Below are 15,441 nucleotides of genomic sequence, written 5' to 3'. Positions count from 1 at the left end.
TAACTCATTTAAGTACATTTTTGGCATTTAAAACAAAGATCAAATCAAGCTTTAAGCTAACAACAGTTTTTACTTTTAGTTTTTTTCAAATATAAAAAAAGGCAGCAAAACACAAAGTACAGATCAGAAAACCCTCCTTCAATAAAGACTTTGAAAAATAAAAATATTTGTTAACAAGGTGACTTTCTGTCCTACACTAAAGTTTAACTAAAACTTCCTTCCCACACTTTACTTTCTACCAAATGTAAAACCAAATGTAAGTATCTGAATACACACATTCAGATGGAGCCCACCCAAGAAGGGTTCAAATCTGACCATCTCCGGGACCGTGCCAATGCCCTGCGGCAGGTAAGCAGAGGGATGCGTGACAGAGCCAGCGTGTGGGGGAAATGCCGCAGGCACTCCTAACACCCACCCAACAAATCACAACAAATCAAAGGGCCTCACTTATGGACCATGAGATTCGGTTTCAAAAACTAACAATAACCCAATCAATTGCTGGGTCTCATGGTGCACGTGGAATAATCCAACACACAAGGCTGGGAATACTGAAACACAGTTAAGACTCAATCATGATTTACGCTAAAAAATAATAACTGAGTAAGGGACCAACTGCGGCTAGGGAGGAGAAAAGCAGCAGACATTCTGAAGGATGGTCTTGGGGACGTCAAAACGACACAGGCCATCCAGTCCTCAACCCACCCTAAGTCCTAACTAACTTGTGAAAAAGGAGGGAGGCGAAAGAGTTAAAAATCAAACAACTTCTTCCTGAATTTCAAGTCCCAATAAATTTAATGGGGAAAAGGTCCTGACACTGAGTTTTTGCCCATCTGACAATTCTCCCTGTAGAACATCTGATCCCCTGGAACCTGGGTTTACTGGGTGTAGGAGACTACACTGGAGTCAAGTCCGTCCATTAAGCCAAAAGCTCGAAGTTAACAACCAAGAGTGTCGACCTCAAATCTGAGTCTCAAGTCAGCATCTGGTGATCAATATTTGGCACTAGCTGGATAAATGTCTAATCTGAATTTGTGAGAAGAGGCAGATGCAGTTAAATCCTAACCAAACCATAGGCTAAGATGTGATTTCAAACTTAAAACAAATGTATAAGTAGTTACATGTAATGACCTTTAATAACTGGAGAGAAAAATAATAAGATATAAACAAAACCAAGCAAATGAGCTTGACCAACAACTCTAGTTAAAAAAGAGCTGAGTGGATCACATCCTTTTGACAATCTGCAAAAACGGGCATTCTTCCCTCCTCCTGCTGAAATGCAGGCAGACAAATGTCTTTCAACTGCTCTAGATCCATTTTTCCTACTGCTTATAGCTTAATGAGAAATTATTTACTCTATAAAGAAATACAGCATACATGGCCAGTCTAAAATAAGCTTATAGCTGGAAAATTATGTCATTAAAAAAAAAAGACCCTTGCCCAGTCCCTTGGTGCCGGGATGTACCGTCAGCAGAAAGCACGGCCTTGCTGCCCAGAACGAACACTAACACTGCACAAAGAGAAGCAGAAATAGCCGGGGCTCCGGACTCATTCTATTTATTTCACTGTGTGTGAGCACTCACTTGATGCTCCAAATTAAAAATGGTGCAAGAAAAGCAACCTTTCATCTGGACAGACACGAAGCGGTGACACCAGTGGCCACTTGGGCTGCAGTGAGGGAAAGAAAGCCGTCTGCGAGAGTGAAGCAGGGACTGATGGGGAGAGGAGAAAGGGAGGCAGATTTCAGACGGACAGTGACACGAAACTGTTGTACTGCTGGATGTTCCGTTTGAGGATGTCCGAGCACGGGCCTAGCACGCGTTCGAACCTGGGTCGATCCAGCTTGACACACTTCAAGGGGCCACGTGCGACCACTGTGGCGGCACGAGGACGGTTCATGAGCAGCGCGATCTCACCTGCAAGAGGGCACAGGGAGGGTGAGGGAGGCTGGCTGCTAGGGAGACCCGCCTTCTCCCTTCTGAGAAAGAAGGGCAAGTGTTCACTTGGTGCAGACAACGACACATCTGCACTTCCAACTGTGAACTCAGTGAGTAAAGGTCAAAATAGCATGCTGTTTCTCTTGAAACCAAAGTAAACTATGCCTTAATAAAATACTACTCCAGACAACAGGATTGTGAAAGGCTATGGGATTCTCCCTATTGAGAGGAGCTTCTAAAGAACTGTTTACAGAGAGATAACCCACATACCAAAGTAATCGGAGGGCCCCAATCTTCCCACTTCCACAAACTCTTCATTTTCTGACCGACGCTGGAGCACAGCAGCTGAACCCTGGAACAAGGTCACCAAACAAAAATCGGTTCAGATTCAAAGGACATTTTTAATACCTTAAGATACTTCAGATACTTTCGGTGTGGTCTTTCCTTCCCCCTCCAAGGAAAGGTCTGCTTAGGGTTCAGACTCTGGTCAGTGAAAGGCAGCTCTAAGCCTACCCAACACACTGCCAGGTTTTGTAACAATTCCAAACTCCCTACACCAACCCCCTCCACGTATGGCCGCTCCTACCCTTTACACCGTAATTATCTGACAATCAATGCTGCGGAGACACGATGGCCCACAGAGCCTAAAATACCTACCACAGGAACCCAGGTGGCACTGCAGGATAAGCAATGTACTTCTAATCACAAGGTTAGCAGTTCAAATCCACCAACTGCTCTGAGGGGGCAAGAAGCGGCGGAGGTGTGCCGGGCAGTCACTTCTGACTCATAGTGACACCGTACAGGGCTTCTAAAGCTGCAAATCTGAATGGGAGCAGAAATCACCCTTCTCCCACAGAGCAGCTAGTAGATTCGAACTGCTGACTTGTGATTGGCAGCCCAACACATTACCCACTACATTACCAGGACTCCTTCCTTACATACCTACAGAGTCCCTATGAGACGGAATCAACTTCGTGTCAATGGATTTGGTTTCTAGAACTTGAGTCTCCCAATCCTTGGTTCCCATAGAAATTGATAAGCAACTACTGAACCACATTCATAGAAATCTCCTAGCCAAATCTAACCGGCCAGCAAGAATATCTGCTACACATTTCCACGGACTAGGAAGATAAAAAACAAAAGAAAACACACAAGAACTTTTCAATTATTACTACTTTAGATCTTGATTTGCCTTACTCAGACATCTGCACTGCACGAAGAAAGATGGTAAATCACCAGGGTTAGGCTAACTGATGGCATTTGGCTACGTGGTGAGGGTTAGTCTGGCTATACTTCCAGCCCTATTTAAAATGCAGAGAGCCAAACAAGAGCATTTCAACCCTATTTTTTAAATGAAACTGTCAGGTAGTCTAAAGATCAGCAAGAACTCACCCACCTAGTTCCCTCGTGTGGAATGCCACTTTCCAAGTATCAAATGTGGGTACTTTACCTCTAAAATGATGAAGAATTCATCCCCAGGTTCTCCCTGCACCACAATTTTCTGCCCATCTTCAAACTGGACTGGCTCCAATGCATCAGCTACCGTGAGACGTTCCCACTTGTCCAGAGATTCTGAAAGAATCCACAGAACATCTCTGTATTATTTGCTGTGGCTAAAAACATCAAAACAAAAACGTATGAAGTGAGTCACCCAAAAAGCAAACCCATTCAAAACTCCAGCAGTGCTGAAACGTGTCACCTGTCTCTGAGTACCACCAACCTCGTCACCTCGTGTCACCTACAGATAATCCTGAGGCTTTTTACTCAGTAGTCCAGGGACCTGGTTAGTTTATACCAGCGGTAAAGGAGTAGGGAATATAAGCAAGCAACCCTAAAGAATGCCATCAGTGCGAATCAAATCTACAATTACTGAACACAAGATTAATACTGTAATTTTCCATTCCAGAGGAAGGACAATTGGGGGGAGGGAGGGATGACAATTCACTGTAGCAAAACAAAAGCAGAAGACTTATAAAAATGGCCATTTCCCTTCCAATTCAATGAATAACAGGTTTTCACATCTCCAAGTTCACATACACAAAAATTCTCCAATTCATCGTTTGCATTTTGAATTTTACCATGCCCCCAAAGAACACTTCATCTTCCCACAGAGGATGCACATTCTATTGAATACTCTTTCCTGGACTAATATAATCAATCCAATGAGCATCAGAGACCCAAGTTCCAGACAGAGGGTCTGACTGTGAACAACCAGTGAGAACACCGGAAACGGTCTGTCTCTTCAAGAACTGAGCAGCAACTCATATATAGAGGTTTCTCACATACAAATTAAACAGTTCCCAATTACTGCTTATTTACTTAAAGCTTCGACTCTGTCAAGATTCTATGATTGCCTAGTACTATCAGCAAACAAAAGTTACAAGTTCAGATACCCAGAGTCATTTTTAGGAAACATGGTAAGTTCTACTTAAGCATCATTAACCCTTCACATATTCACAATTCTCTATGAAATCTTCTGAAACTCACCTAAGATAGACACTTTGCTAAGGAACTCCTCATACATCTTCCGCTTTCTCAGCGTGCTTCCCTAGAAACAGAGAAGAATCATATTTCAAAAATGTGTAATTATCACAACACTGGGAAATATTAGGTTTCAAACTAAAAAATCAGAAAAGTGGTAACATGCTGTCAAGTTATAGAAGAAAGGTCTTCTTGGTGAGTCTCTCTCCTGTTTATGATGCTGAGCCTCTGTTTAGTTCTCTGTAAGTGGCTCCTACCGAGAGGAAAACCAGGCATGTCTCCACAGAAGATTCCTGTTACTAAGTGCTCTCGAGTCAGTTCTAACTCATAGCAATTCTATAACATTTCTGAGGAGTGGCTGGTGGGACTGAGCACCACCTCTGTGGTTAGCAGGCTCATGCTTATCCCACAGCACCACACCAACATTCCAAAAGGTTCCTTGTTGTCGTCAGGTGCCATCGAGTCGGTACCAACTCACAGCGACCCTACGTACAACAGAAGGAAACATTGCCCGATCCTGGGCCAACCTCACTATTGTTGCCACGCTTGAGCCCATTGGTGCTGCCACTTTGACAATCCATTTCACCGGGGGTCTTCCTCTTTTTCTCTGACCCTCCACCTTACCAAACATGATATCCTTCTCCAGCAACTGGTCCCTCCTGACAAGATGTCCAAAGTATGAAAGACGAAATTTGGCCAACCTGGCCTCCAAGGAGCACTCTGGCTGCACTTTTTCAAACACAGACCTGTTGGTTCTTTTGGCAGCCCACAGCACTTTCAATATTCTCCTCTGATACCATAACTCAAAAGCATCAATTCTTCTACGGTCTTCCTTATTCACTGTCCAGCTTTTGCATGCATGGCTTGGGTCAGGTGCACCTTAGTCCTCAAGCTGACATCTTTGCTCTTCAACACTTTCAAAAGGTCTTGTGCAACAGATTTGCCTAATGCAATACATCATTTGATTTCCTGACTGCTGCTTCCATGAGTGTTGATAGTTGATCCAAGAAGAATAAAGTCCTTGACAACATCAATCTCTTCTCCATTGGTAAGAATGCTGTTTATTGGTCCAGTGATGAGGATTTTTGTTTTTACTAAATTGGTGAAATTTTAAATAAACAAATTATTAGTTCTCCAAAAAAAAAAAAAGACCCACCTAAGTAATATATATGATTGGTGGTGGTGGTGTGTGTGCCATGGAGTCGGTTCTAACTCATAGTGACCCTGTATAGGGTTTCCGAGGCTGTAAATCTTTATGGGGGTAGAAAGCCTCATCTTTCTCCCGTGAAACAGCCAGTAGTTTCAAACTGCTGACCTTGAGGTTCACAGCCTGATTCATAACCACTACGCTACCAGAGCTCCATCTATATGATTATAGCTGAATATATTCCCAGCATGAGCTCTTACACCTAACTCTAATTCCTCACAGAAGAAAACAAATGACTGTCACTTAGGGGGAAAAAACAGGAAAAAGTCATGACCCCAAATATGGGCAAGTCGTCATAGCTGCAGAGATCCACCTCTGTGGAGGACGGCAAGGGAGAGACCCAGTCCTGTGTACTTACACCCACCTAGGCAGTCTCCAGGTTACAAACAGCCAACTGCCAGGCAGCTCCCACTGGTCCTTTTATGAAAGGCTTCAAACCACTTCGGTCATGGACGATGAGTGAAAACGGAACAGAACCAAAATTTGAGAACTTGGGTGAACCATCACAGAACAGGGAAAATGCTGGGTTTAGGTCCTGGAATGGGAGAGTCAGCAAAAGGATAGCGAGCCATCTCTGGAGCCTGATGCGGGAGACTGGACAGACTGCAGAAATCAGCAGAGGCAAAGCGGAGCGGTGGACTGCCATCTCGGAGCTTCCAGAACGAGGAAGAGACAGGTGGAAGGCCTGCATGACAAGACTGACCCCAGCCCTCCTTACAGTCAACTCTGCACCACAATCACCTCCACACGGGCTCGAGCAGCTTCGTAATCACTGCAAAGGCCACGAATCTTATACTGAAGTGTAGCCAGGTAAAAAATCATATGCACCTGTTCTGACTTACCTACAAATTTCTGAAAGGCACAGTTCGGACAAGATTTGGCTCATATCCCGAGGATTACCAATGTAGGCACACATGCGTGCCCACACACCCTCCCAAGGGCAGAAAAATGTCAGATCACACTAGACTGCACACTTTCAAAGAGCCAGACAGGCACTGTACAATGTTGTTAAGAAAACCGCTCCCACTGACTAATGCCATTAGTTGTCTCCCCTAAAATCTTCACCAAGTTCTCAGAAAGTTTAACTTAATCACAGCAGAATGTTACAATGGTTTTGTTAGTTCGTTTATTCCTTCAGTGAGTGGAAAAATGATATTTGCATTATTGGTAATTCATTTGCAGAATGGCCATAAATAACCACATGCACTTTCAAAGCAAGCTCTATCAAGCTCCTTGTGACACAGGAGAACTAGGTAAGCTAAGATGTGCCTATCAGTGAACGGAAAGCTTTCCAAACAAAACATTACAGGTACACATTTTGTTTCCCATGTTCTTTCTGGCCACATTTTACTCTAAAAGATTACCCTTTCCAAGGGTATTGTGAATAACGCTCAATTGGGCTCACAAGAAATTATTCTATCAGGAAAAGTAAATGACATCCTGATTTTAGTTTGCTCATAGTGTCATTCCAACACTCATTACAGACAGAAACTCTCACCCCACTCCATAAACCAGGGTGTCTTACCATGAGGATTCTGCGATAGCTGTCTCGGTCAATACCCCACAACTTCACATTTGTCTTAGCTTTCACCGTGGCTGCTCGAGGCGTTCCGTAAATCAGAGCAAGTTCTCCGAAGCTCCCTCCTTCCCCAACACTAGTTGCCCATTCATTGTTGACATAGACCTAAATGCAAATGACAGCAAAGAATCCTTTATATACACACAAATGCACAAAGATGAAAAATCCTTACAACTTTTTAAAGAGGCAGAACCTGAACCTTGGTTTAAAAAACTAAAATATAGCCAGCTTTCAGTATACAGAACAACAACATTCAAGTTAAATGAGGTCAGAGTATCTGTGATTCACTTGTTTAATTATCTAATAAGGTTAACCATGCATTCCCATCACACAGTTCAGAGGGTCATGCCAAGTGCACGGCTGGCATGAAGTCACTAAATCTGCTGCAGTCAGTGAGACCAACGCTGTGAATACCCTCGTGTCTCAGTGTTACCAAGACTCACAGAAGTAAGCAAGTTGAGCAGAGCCTCAGGATTCCTACTAGAAGCTGGACGGAGCCTCCCCATAGAATACACATCCCAACCTCCACAGCAGCAATACGGCGTCTGTCTCACTAGAGACATGACCCCTATATGTCAAGCTGCTCAGTGATACTTCAAACACCTGGCAGAAGGTACAGATGCAGGCGCTACAGCCCGCCAGCCCACCCGCCCTCCAGAAACACTGCCCTTGTTCCTGACAAGTGACACAGAATCAACACACTGACATTTGAGGTTATCAACATAATTTTGCTATTATTGAACCTTACATCCATCTCTCCTTGATCTATGACGTAGAAGTTATCACCTTCATCACCTAAAGAGAGGAAAGTAAAGTCAGTCATCATATCCCAATTTAAGGAGATACAAATCACAATGAGCAAATCAATGTAAACACTAACCCTATGTCATAGTGATTCTGTGAAGCAACAATCCAACCATTTACTTTGAAAGTATAAAAATTGGATCCATTCTTACAGAATCATCTCAAGGTAAAATACATCCCTGGAGAAAATACTTTTAAAAAAGCTACAAAGTTTACACAATCGTTACTGCTGTGCCAACTTTATCAACAACAACAAAACAAAACACCCTAAAGATCAGATTGCCACAAAATGAGAAAATGCATTGTTTAAAATGTTCTTGAAATGTCAAGTAAATAAGGAAAAAAGGGGATACCCAAAAGATTCCAACCACGGTAGTCTATGTAGGCAGATAGAAAACTTAGAAACTAAAGACTACCTACCGATGGATGACGGTATATAAAGACTGCATACTGATGGATGTGGGTATTTTGTTAATCTCCTGCTTTTTAAATGGTTAATAATCACTATAAAGGATACATATGCCATGCAGTTATAAAATCCCATATAGCATTTAGAATAAACAATGATGAATTTCCTTTAACAGTGATTACAAACAAAATTACACTAGATAATAAGGAAATATTAGGCCCTTGGAGAAAGACTGCCTTTTCACTCAAAGGATTTTAATTCGAGATTTAAAAAATAAACAACCTGGAAAAAATGTGTAACAGAGCAAGAGAGAGCTCAGTGGCTCCTCAGGATAAGCACTAGACTGCAAACTACAAAGCCAGCAGTTGGAGTCCTCTAGCCATTCCTTGGCAGATGTGGCTTTCTGCTCCCACAAAAGATTTAAAGTCTTGGACACCGTGTACAGGGTCTCTATGAGTTGAAACCAACTCCCTGGCACTAACAACAACAAATGAAGAAGGTAGAACCAAAGAGGAAAAACCCTCCATAAAACAAGACCAAACGCAGCCTCGTTCTCATCTCCCTCCCTTCTAGCAGTAACCTGTATCACAGAATTAGCAGTGCTTACCTTGCAGAATGACAGTCTCCCCGGCAATAAAAGAGACTGGAAACATGGCATCGAAAATATCACTGAAAGGGACAGAAAGCCTCACGTTACATTTCACTTCATGTCTCTTTTGTGGCGTTCACTCTAACTTTACAGTTAAAGGTGTCGGGTTTTCAGGCCGGATGGTCGTCAGATGAAAAGAGTACAAAAAGTCTTAAAATTTGTGGCAATGATTTGAGAATAGTTTTGGACTATTACATTACTGGGAAAATAGTTATGAGAAAGAACCTGTACCTTCTCTCATTATCATCAAGATGCGAGAACAGCACGTTCTTTTCGATGGCTTTGGCTAAAGCAGCCATTGTCTTGTAATCTTTTGGTATAACCTAGAAAAGAATTGAAGGTCAAATGGCGATTCCATAAACCAAAAACATTTCATGTTTACAACTTGCACTTCAAAGCAATCACAAGCTAGACTAATGTACTTAAACAAGACTGCTTTGAGTTAAATATTTTCACTACAACACACTTGTGTTGTCTTTGATCACAAAATACTCCACAAATACGGACTAGTTAATCCCCTTGTGTACAGCAGTCAGACCTGTACTTAACAGGCTAGTATCTGGTTTCCAGCTAACAAGAAGAACTAGCACCACCCTTGAATAAGGTCTTCATTCTAAGGCAAAGCTAAGTACTTTATGGCAACTAGTCATGTTTTTAAGCTGTGAACGCGTATTATCAGGACGACCCTGGTCCCCTTGGGACTAACGGCACAGCTAGAAATGGCCAGAGAGCTGTTTAGGATAAATGGAGGTCATGGGCTAGAAGGCTGAAAGTCACATGACAAAGTACAGGATATCAAAACCTTCACACACCATGACCCACTATGACACGAAGGCACAGCCAAGAGCCTTCCCCATACCCCATTACACACTGCTTTACCATCGTCACCGGTGACTTGTGCTGGAGGCAAGTTGCTACCAAACCTGTGCTACAAAGAACTGCAACAGGATGAAGTTTTACTGCTCAAATAGCACCTGCATTCATCAGAGACCAGGTGAGTCCCACGTGAGCCCCAGGACGGAGGTACCTTTCTAACATATGACGCTGCATCTTCCTCTGTGTAAACTTCAGCACTGATGGCACCGCGTCGCCTCCGGCCCTTGACCACCGGGTTGGGGGGAGGAGGAGAGATCTCATCTTCCCGAGAGTCTGCCCGGCTGCTGGCCTTCTGCAGAATCTGAATCTGTTTTGCCTCCTCCTGAAAGAAATCGCAGGTTTGTAAAATGAGACCGTGCCGCACCTTACAAAAGCTGGTAATCTCAGGTTCCAGTCACAGGTCCTCTCAGTCACAGCGTATCGCTACGACCAGTGTGAAACTGAAGGGCGTTCAAAAGGCCAACTGCAAATGCAGGTGGGCTGGGGACAGAGAAGAAAGTGAGCAAAGATATGCTCTCAAAGGGTGGCAGCAGTTCTCTCTCAGGAGGTAGTGCAAGGACACACAACGTGCAGATAAACAATGAGACACCTAGAGTCCTGGTGTGGCACTATCAGACAAGCACTGGACTGTAAACCACAGGGTCAGTGGTTCAAACCCACCAGCTGCTCCTCGGAAACCCTATACAGGGTTGCTTTCAGTCAGAACAGACTCTAAATGCACTTACCAGCAACAGAGTAGTACTACACTGACAATCATTTACAATGCACAGAAACAGTAATAAACGGCAAAGCAAACTCCTGGTAAATCAGGGTCTTCTCATGCTGCTGCACATAACAGCAGCAGCCCCTGCCTGGAGCAAAATATCCTCCAGGAACAATTCGGACACAGCAAATGATCCAAGAACGCCTAGATGACTGAGTTCCGCATTAATTCAACAAGCGTCCCCAGGAGCTGCCATGCCAAGTTCTACACTAGGCAATGGGGAGAGGAAAACAAACAGGAGGGTTCTGAGTCTGTGGAGTCCCAGTCTAACTGAGGCCCAGGACCAAGCAATCAACACTGTGATGGCAACCAAGAACTTCAGTAAGTTCCAACCTGACACTAGAAACCACTTCCTAAACAGCTAGCAGCATGCTTATCATCAGGGTTCATACTTGAAGTCAGGAGATCTGGTGACCTGTGGGCTAAGTGCTGGTTTGCTAACCACTCCAACGGAGAAAGATGAGGCTGGCTGTTCCCGTGAAGACTGTCTCGGAAACCCTAAAAGTCACCATGGGTCAGAATCACCTCGATGGCAGTCATTTTGATACATTGTTGTTAAGTGCCATCGAGTCAGTTCTGACTTATATACTTGAAGTTAAAGTGAAAACAGAGCTTACCTGCTTTAAAAAAAAAAACAAATTCTAACTGAATCAAGTTATGTACGATGAGTCAAAAATTATCTGCACTCGGGCTGTAGCATTTATTTTCATCAATTTTTAGAAGACTAATTGATCATTTTTCAACATAACCTCCTTGCTTTACAATTTACTTTCTCCATCTGTCAGCAAGCTTTTGTAGTCCCTTATTAAAAAGTGTCTTAGGAGGAACTCTAAACCACGAATGCACTGCTATCTTCGTTTCTTCATTCTTCATCCTTGAAGGGCTGCTTTCAGGGAACCTAGCAGGTCAAAGTCCAAAGGAACAAGAAAAGGACTCTCAGGAGATGCTTTAACAACTCAAAACTAAGTCTCTGCAGTGTCAACCGTGTGGGCAAAAGTGGGCAGACATGCGTGATCACGCAAGATCACTACACCCTTGGACAGCAGTCCTCAGAGTTTAACCTGAAGTTTAGGCTTCGGCTCTTCAGTGAGCATCTCACTGTCATGAGCACTACTGATTGTTGAAACCTTTCCTGGTATTCCAACAGTGGCCCTTAAGAATCCCCAGAACACTCTAAGCATCAGTTTCCCAGCTGATGGTTGACTTTTGAACTTCTTGGTCAGCAATTGAGGCTGTTTCCAGTCCATATTCTGCCGTTTACTCTCAGGCCCTCCTTAGTGATGAACGCATGTCTCATCCAGAGTAATGATTTTTTTTTTTTTACCTTCCTTGAGTATCGGGTCCAAATTTTATTTGCAGACATTCAGGCGCTTCCATTTAATGCTCTTCTTCCCTGAGTGATTCTGGTTCCCAGCTCCCACAAACTTTTTGAAACCCAAGTCTGGTGTGGATTACTTCATACACAGAGCCATGGCTGATTTGTAAATGATTTGCCACATAATCCACTGTCAACTCATCTATCAGACAGACTCATTTCATATGCACACTCAATGTTGTCATCAGCCATGGATGTGGTTATGAATAACGAGTGTGGGTTATTTCTGACTCACACTCATAAAAACTGACACATTTTAATGTTCAAATCTAGGGTTTAGAAAAACCCATTCTCCATTTTTTTAATATAAATTTCTAATTCTAAATGAATTTAAAATTGATCAGATATTTTAGGATTTTGATAACGTAATTCAATAGATAACTAATTTTATTTTCCCTCTGCATGGTATTCAGGCCTGCTTTGGACATCAAAATAAATAGAACTCTATGTATGCATCATGGAAAGTTTAAAAGGACAGTCATCAAGATCTTAATAGCTTTTATTTTTATTAGACTCAAGCCAGATTTCTCTTTTATTTTTTTGTGGATATGGATATTTTTCTCATTTCTCTCAATCTTGTCATTTTTAATTAAGAAGACGAACAGTTAAGAATTATATTTAATTGTAAACATTTACTTCTTGATCCAATAATTTATTCTACAGCATGTATGTGTGGATGATATATGTTGTCAGATGTGGTCAAGTCTGTATAGTACCAACTCACAGCGACCCTAATGCACAACACAACACAACACCGCCCAGTCCTGCACCGCCCTCACAACTACCCTAATGCACAACACAACACTGCCCAGTCCTGGACCACCCTCACAACTACCCTAATACACAACACAACACTGCCCAGTCCTGCACCACCCTCACAACTCACAGCGACCCTAATACACAACACACCACCGCCCAGTCCTGCACCACCCTCACAATTGTTACGCATGAGCCCATTGCTGCTGCCACTGTGCCAATCCTTTGTGTTGAGGATCTTCCTCTTCTTTGCTGACCCTCCACCTTACCAAGCATGATGTCCTTCTCCAGTGACTGGTCCCTCCTGACAATATGTCCAAAGTATAAGAGATGAAAGTCTGGCCATCCTGGCTTCTAAGGAGCACTCTGGCTGCGCTTCTTCCAACACAGATCTGTTTGTTCTTCAGGGACTCCATGGTAGTTTTAATATTCTTGTCCAACACCATAACTCAAATGCATCAATTTTTCTATGGTCTTCCTTATTCACTGTCCAAATTTCATATACATATGAGGCTATTAAAAATACCATGGCTTGAGTAAGGTGTACTTTAGTCTTCAAACTGACCTCTTTGCTACTTGCAGTGAAAGTCGTATACACAAAGCTATTCACTGTATCATTTTTACCCTCAGTACCCAAGACTTCAAGTCAATTCTGACTCAACGATCCTTTCTGTTGTGTGCTGTTGGCTAGGACTCTTAGAGCAACCTTAGAGTAGAACTGTCCCATAGTATCTCAAAACCGGAAATCTCTACCGCAGCAGACTGCCACATCATCTTTCTCCTGTGGAGCTGCGAGCCAGTTCAATCTGCCAACGTTTTGGTGAGCAGCTCAGCTCTTAACCACTGAGCCACCAGGGCTCCTTGTGAACATCAGTGTTGTCGCTAAGAGTCCTCAAGTCGGTCCTGACTCATAGCTACACTGTATAACGTTTCCAAGGAGCAGATGGAGGGTTTGAACTGCCAATCTTGTGGTTAGCAGCTCAATGCTTATCTTACAGTGCCACACAAGGTCCCCTCCAGGGATCAATGTTGTTGTTAAGTGATGTTGAGTCAGTTCCGACCCATAGCAACCCTGCATAGGGTTTCCAAAGAGCAGCTGGTGAGCTTGAACCGCCAACCTTGCAGTTCAAACCAACTTTGCAGTCCAGTGCATTAACCCACAGTGCCCCACCAGGACTCCCCAGGGCTCAATGGGGATGATTAAATAAATGATTCTGTAGAATAAACACTGGCCTGTGAACCATAAGGTCAGGGTTCGAGTTGACCAGCGACAGTTACCACCACCACGACAGAATGCCAGAGCTTTAGTAAGCAACATCTAGGACTCAGTCAGCCCTCCTCTGAGTGTGTGTCACTTTACTGCACTTCGGATCCTGCAGTGGTACAGAGGGAAGGTCTGGGCAGCTCTGCACTGAGCAAGTCCACTGGCGCCCAGTCTACTTCAGCAGCGTGGGCTCACTTCCTGTCTGTGTCACACCTCAGTCATTCTCACGACAGTCCCAACTTGTTCATCATGCTTAATAGACAGTAAGGTGGTGTTGTCAAGTGCCACGGAGTCGGTTCTGACTCACAGTGACCCTGTACAAGGTTTCCAAGGAGCTTGAGCTGCTGACCTCGCAGTCCAGTGTATTCTCCTGCAGTCCCCACAACTTGACAGTCTAAAGTAAGCATAACTTTTATATGCACTGGGAAACAAAACAATTTATTGTAGTGGTGTGGAACAGACCCCGCAGTATGACCGAGGCTGGCCTTTGTGGGTATTTGTCTGTGACTACATTATCTCGGAACCACTCACTAGATTCAAGGAGGGCATCAGGGCGGGAAAGAGACTTTTCATTATCACTCCCTGTTGTGCCTGCAGATTTCTGAACGATGTGTGAATATGTAACCTACTAAAAAAATATAACACATTTTTTTAGAAAATGCCCTTCATTTCCATTCTGATATTCAAATTATCAGTAAAGTGTCTCATGCCCTATAATACAGAACCATGAAACCCAAGTCTCCCCAGAGATTACATGTATACATCCTTAGCTTCAAAATTCACCACTGGTAACAGCACAAAAAACTCTGCTCATGAAAAATTTAACATCTCATTTGGGACTGTATTGCACCGAGCTGAATTTAAGGAATTTTGACTTCTCAAAAGGATTTTGATTTTAACATTTCTTTATGAATTCCAGTAAGTATTTCTTAAACGGCACTCTGAATATAACCTTATCCGAAGAACTCATGGCCAGTTCTAAACATACTCTGGTACATAGTTTTATCTTTGCTCTTTGCTGCTGCCATGGTTCTAACAACAGCCCCTGCCCTCAGTAGTTCTCACTTAGGATTCTTCCAAAAGTTCATAGGAAATATGCTGAAAAACTATGCATAGGTTTCATGTGGGGGGTGGGGAGGGGAGGCACCAACATAAGATAAAACCAAACGGCCACCACTCAACTGTCTGTTGTGCTGTGGTGGCTTGAGTTGCTGTGATTCTGAGGGCTATGCCACCAGTATTTTAATTAACCAGCAGGGTCACCCATGGTGGACAGGTTTCAGATGAGCTTCCAGACAAAGACAGACTAGGAAGAAAGAGTGACAAACTACTTCCGAATCGCTA

The 15,441-nt window shown here is 43.3% G+C and overlaps 1 protein-coding gene across 1 annotated transcript in view; it reads right to left on the bottom strand.

Moving 5' to 3' along the window:
* Positions 1 to 1,543: 1,543 nt before the first annotated feature.
* The window catches only part of PRKAR1A (protein kinase, cAMP-dependent, regulatory, type I, alpha), a 22,394-nt gene continuing 8,496 nt past the window's right edge, over positions 1,544 to 15,441 (bottom strand). Inside the window, exons 2-10 of the mRNA XM_006833607.1 lie at positions 10,091 to 10,261; positions 9,295 to 9,386; positions 9,022 to 9,083; positions 7,950 to 7,996; positions 7,148 to 7,306; positions 4,422 to 4,482; positions 3,385 to 3,506; positions 2,205 to 2,286; positions 1,544 to 1,913 (exon numbers count right to left, since the gene is read on the bottom strand). Of these exons, the coding sequence (XP_006833670.1) occupies positions 1,741 to 1,913; positions 2,205 to 2,286; positions 3,385 to 3,506; positions 4,422 to 4,482; positions 7,148 to 7,306; positions 7,950 to 7,996; positions 9,022 to 9,083; positions 9,295 to 9,386; positions 10,091 to 10,261 (969 nt within the window). The 3' untranslated portion in view covers positions 1,544 to 1,740. The remainder of the gene's footprint in view (positions 1,914 to 2,204; positions 2,287 to 3,384; positions 3,507 to 4,421; positions 4,483 to 7,147; positions 7,307 to 7,949; positions 7,997 to 9,021; positions 9,084 to 9,294; positions 9,387 to 10,090; positions 10,262 to 15,441) is intronic.

Source organism: Chrysochloris asiatica, unplaced genomic scaffold (assembly GCF_000296735.1).
Source record: "Chrysochloris asiatica unplaced genomic scaffold, ChrAsi1.0 scaffold00007, whole genome shotgun sequence".
Taxonomy (NCBI): Eukaryota; Metazoa; Chordata; class Mammalia; order Afrosoricida; family Chrysochloridae; genus Chrysochloris; species Chrysochloris asiatica.
Note: the sequence above shows the minus strand (reverse complement) of the source record. Positions and strands in the feature narration are given on the sequence as shown.